Raw genomic sequence first — 4,029 nt, 5'->3', positions numbered from 1 at the left:
GAAAATCTGTCTGTATAATAGCAGACTGACTGTTCGTAAAATAACGACAGGTCTGGACCACTCGTGAATTTTGTTCGTATCTGAAAAAAGTCTTAGAATATGAAAACATTGGAGAATGCCACAAATTCTCCTAAATCACTCGTACGCACAACTGAAGAACAAATCTGTGCGTACGAATGGTTCTTGCATGAGGCCCATTGTGTTTCATTGTGTTGAATGATTGTGTCTCAGCGTGGTGAATTATTGTATTTCAGTCTGGTAAAATGTTGTGTTTCGGTGTGGTGAATTATTATGTTCCAGTTTGGTGAATTATTGTGTTTCAATCTGGTGAATGATTGTGTTTCAGTCTGGTGAATGATTGTGTTTCAATCTGGTGAATGATTGTGTTTCATTGTGAATTATGTTGTTTCATTCTGGTGTATTGTGTTTTGGTGTGGTTAATTATTGTGTTTCAGTGTAATGAATTATTGTGTTTCAATCTGGTGAATTACTGTTTTAAAGGGAGGAAATTGTGTTTTGTTTCAGTCTGGTGAATTATTCTGTTGCATTGGTGCCAGAGGCCAGTGGTGATGGAGGGGAGTTCTTTTGCATCAAACAGGACGAGCAGCTCAGCTATGGCAAGAAAATCAAAGACTTATTTATTCCCTGGTAACTGAACCCGAATGGTTTATCTCCTAATTCATTCCATTCATCGTCCTTCAAGCTACTCTTTTTTTGTCACTCATCTAGTAAATATTTTTAGAAAATTTAACTTGAGTCTTCCCTCTTTTAATTTAACTGTAAATGACTCTGTTTCAGTGACTGTGACAGCAGGGAGGTTCTTACACTGTCATGTCAAGGTAAAATATAAACTCTTAACTCATTCATCCTGACCCACTTTGGAGTTACACTATCCTCTCATCAGGGGCGGAGCCAGAGAGGGTGCCAACTGCCATCTCTGGCACCTGATTGGCCACCCCAGATGCCACCCCCAATTGATTGACAAGTGGTGTGGGGATTGCATGTGGCAATAAGAGATGATCAGTTAGAGCAAAAACAGATTAAGTATCAGTAAATGTATTATCTGGTCAGGAGGGAACCTACTAGTGTGTAGTATTTTTTAAACAACTGAATTAATATAAACAACAATTGTGTGTAATAGTTCTAGGTTTAAGAAACATTTAATGAAAATTGGGCAACACCCAATGGCAACTCTACGTATAACATAGCAATGATGTGGAGCAACTAGAAAATTTACTTGAGAAACTTTGATGGAAACTGCCATGTGGCCACAATTTAAAAATTTTGTTTAAACTGTGGCTACTGTATATTGGTGATCAGTTTTTTTCAGATAATCCCTATTAACACACAAAATTTCAGCTCAATATTTCTTAAAACTGCTGAATTGGAGCCACTTGAAATCGTCTGCGGTGACCATCTAGAATTTTCAAATCCAGGATTGTGTTCTTTATTTAAACTGTTTGTGCCCCCCTAAATAACACCTTGGCCACCCCTTGTAAAAAAAATGTCTAGCTCCGCCCCTGYCTCTTTCTGCATGTTGGTTTGTATTTCTCCTTAGTGGTACACTTTAGATTTTGTGCCCTTTTTACTTTTGAGCCTGAAAGTTTATTTTTTCAACTTGTACAGTTATGTTTAGAAATTTTATTTCCCCCCTTATTGCACTTTTAAAAAGTTGTTTTTTACTTATGGAGTTAGATAACACTAGAACAAGCTCCACCTGTCCTATCCACTGTTAGCATTTGTGACATCATGGAGAGCAGAAATGATGACCAAGCAAGGTGAAAGCTCAGAGTAGAGAAAGTCTCTACATAATCAGCCCGCATTTTTTGCGAATATATACAGTACCGCTAAATTCAGACTCTTGCTTGTTCTGGTTAGCATGCCACTGTTACAGTAACTCACCTGGTAACTTGGTCAAGACACACTCCTGCTGTTCTATATAACTCCATGGTTTTACTTTATTTATACACAACAAGGTATTCTAAAGTAAATAGCAATTATGAAGTCTGTTTTAAACATGTCTTTTGGTTTGACAGACTGTGGCAGGAGAAGTTTTACAGCAGACCGTATCGTTGGAGGTGTGGATGCGAGGCAGGGCAGCTGGCCCTGGCAGGTCAGCTTACAGTACGATGGTGTCCATAAGTGTGGAGGATCCATCATCTCCAATCGATGGATTGTTTCTGCAGCTCACTGCTTCCCAGAGTAAGTTAGGCACAAAAACAAGAGCTTTTTTTTAATTTAAGTAACAATAAGGAAGTAGCTTCTTCTAAAAGCTTTATTGAAAGTTACTATATAATTTTGTTTTCTTTATTTGGATTTTTAAAATTAACTTCATTTTGCTCAGATGATACAGAAAGAACCAAGAACATACAGTGTTTGTATGTTGAAATAAAAAGAAGCATAAAAGAAAAATCACATTGTGTTTGCTTTCTCCTTTGCTAGGCGCTTTCGTTTTGTTAACCGCTGGCGTGTCCTGCTAGGCTCCATCTACAATAAACCAGTCAATGCTAATGTAGCAGAGGTGAAGACCATCGTTTACCACAGCAGCTACCTGCCATTTGTTGATGCCAATATTGATGACAACAGCAGGGACATTGCTGTTCTGGCCCTCACACAACCTCTCACCTTCAATGGTAGGACATGTGGTATCACTATCACGGTGTTTCAAACAAAGTAACATTGTTTACATCACACTTTTATAATCTGTTTACAATGTAAACTCAACTCAAGAGTGCTGAAATAAATACATTAGTATTTCTAAAGACTGTATTCAGCTGCATTACAAAGCATTATATAATCTGCAGGACACGTCTGACGTGTAAACCAAGAAAAGGTGTAGAATTCTCTATAAACTCCAGCACAAGCAGAAAGCAAATTTAAAAGATTACATTTTTTTATCTTTGTACTGCAAAAACAATTATAAAACATTTTAAAAACTAAAACTAAAACCAAGGAAGGAAGAAATTTGTGACAGCTGCAAATATGGCAAATTTAAACCAAACAAATCCCCTTTTCCATCATCTATCTTCAGTGGGGTGTGAAAAATGTTAGTAAGAGGACAGCCAGCAGGGTCTGACAGTGTTTATCTGTTTTTAATCAGCTTTAATTTGACCTTGACATGGCTAGAGAAAGGTATGCAACATGTTTGAAAGTAAATTCAGCACACCTGACCATGTGGTCAGCAGCACAGGAGCACCACAGGGAACTGTACTCTCACCATTCCTGTTCACACTGTACACTTCAGACTTCCAGCACAAGTCAGACTGCTGTCATCTACAGAAATACTCAGATGACTCTGCAGCTGTTGRGTGTATCAGAGATGGACAGGAAGCTGAGTACAGAGAGCTGGTGGACCGCTTTGTGACATGGTGTGGGAACAATCATCTCAACTTGAATGTGAACAAAACAAAGAAGATGACTGTAGATTTCAGGAGAAATAGTGCTAGATCAAACCCTGTTTCCATCATGGGAGAAGAAGTGGAGGTGGTTGAGGAACATAAATACCTCGGTGTTCATCTGGACAACAGACTGGACTGGAGACTCAACAGTGAAGCAGTCTACAAGAAAGGACAGAGCAGACTGTACTTCTTGAGGAAGCTGAGATCCTTCACTGTCTGCAGCAAGATGCTGCAAAAAAATCAATTTATAGATTTCATAATAATATGGAACTGTAAATTTGGTATTAGAAAAAATCTAAACAAGTTAATGAACTTAACAACTTTGTTAAAATAAGTTTGTAAAATAAAATGCTTAGCATTGTTGGTGTTGAGCAATTTTGTTTGTTGTCTGTTTATGTTAATCTGTTTGTAGAGTACATCCAACCTGTGTGTCTGCCAGCATACGGTCAGAGACTGACTGATGGACTGATGGGAACAGTGACAGGATGGGGAAATGTTGGCTACTATAGTGAGTCTATATATTACAGCTCTGCTAAAGCTTTCTTTCTTTCTTTCTTTCTTTCTTTCTTTCTTTCTTTCTTTCTTTCTTTCTTTCTTTCTTTCTTTCTTTCTTTCTTTCTTTCTTTCTTTC

General features: G+C 37.9%; 1 protein-coding gene across 3 annotated transcripts in view; it reads left to right on the top strand.

Annotated features, from left to right (window-relative positions):
- The window catches only part of hpn (hepsin), a 34,014-nt gene that overhangs the window by 20,559 nt on the left and 9,426 nt on the right, over positions 1-4,029 (top strand). For all 3 annotated transcript variants that reach the window (XM_014020493.1, XM_014020492.1, XM_014020491.1), the window contains 5 exons: positions 526-648; positions 799-839; positions 2,037-2,202; positions 2,443-2,633; positions 3,811-3,906. In XM_014020493.1, coding sequence (XP_013875947.1) covers positions 526-648; positions 799-839; positions 2,037-2,202; positions 2,443-2,633; positions 3,811-3,906 — 617 coding nt within the window. The remainder of the gene's footprint in view (positions 1-525; positions 649-798; positions 840-2,036; positions 2,203-2,442; positions 2,634-3,810; positions 3,907-4,029) is intronic.

The sequence above is a fragment of the Austrofundulus limnaeus genome, unplaced genomic scaffold, assembly GCF_001266775.1.
Source record: "Austrofundulus limnaeus strain Quisiro unplaced genomic scaffold, Austrofundulus_limnaeus-1.0 Scaffold253, whole genome shotgun sequence".
Classification (NCBI taxonomy): Eukaryota; Metazoa; Chordata; class Actinopteri; order Cyprinodontiformes; family Rivulidae; genus Austrofundulus; species Austrofundulus limnaeus.
Note: the sequence above shows the minus strand (reverse complement) of the source record. Positions and strands in the feature narration are given on the sequence as shown.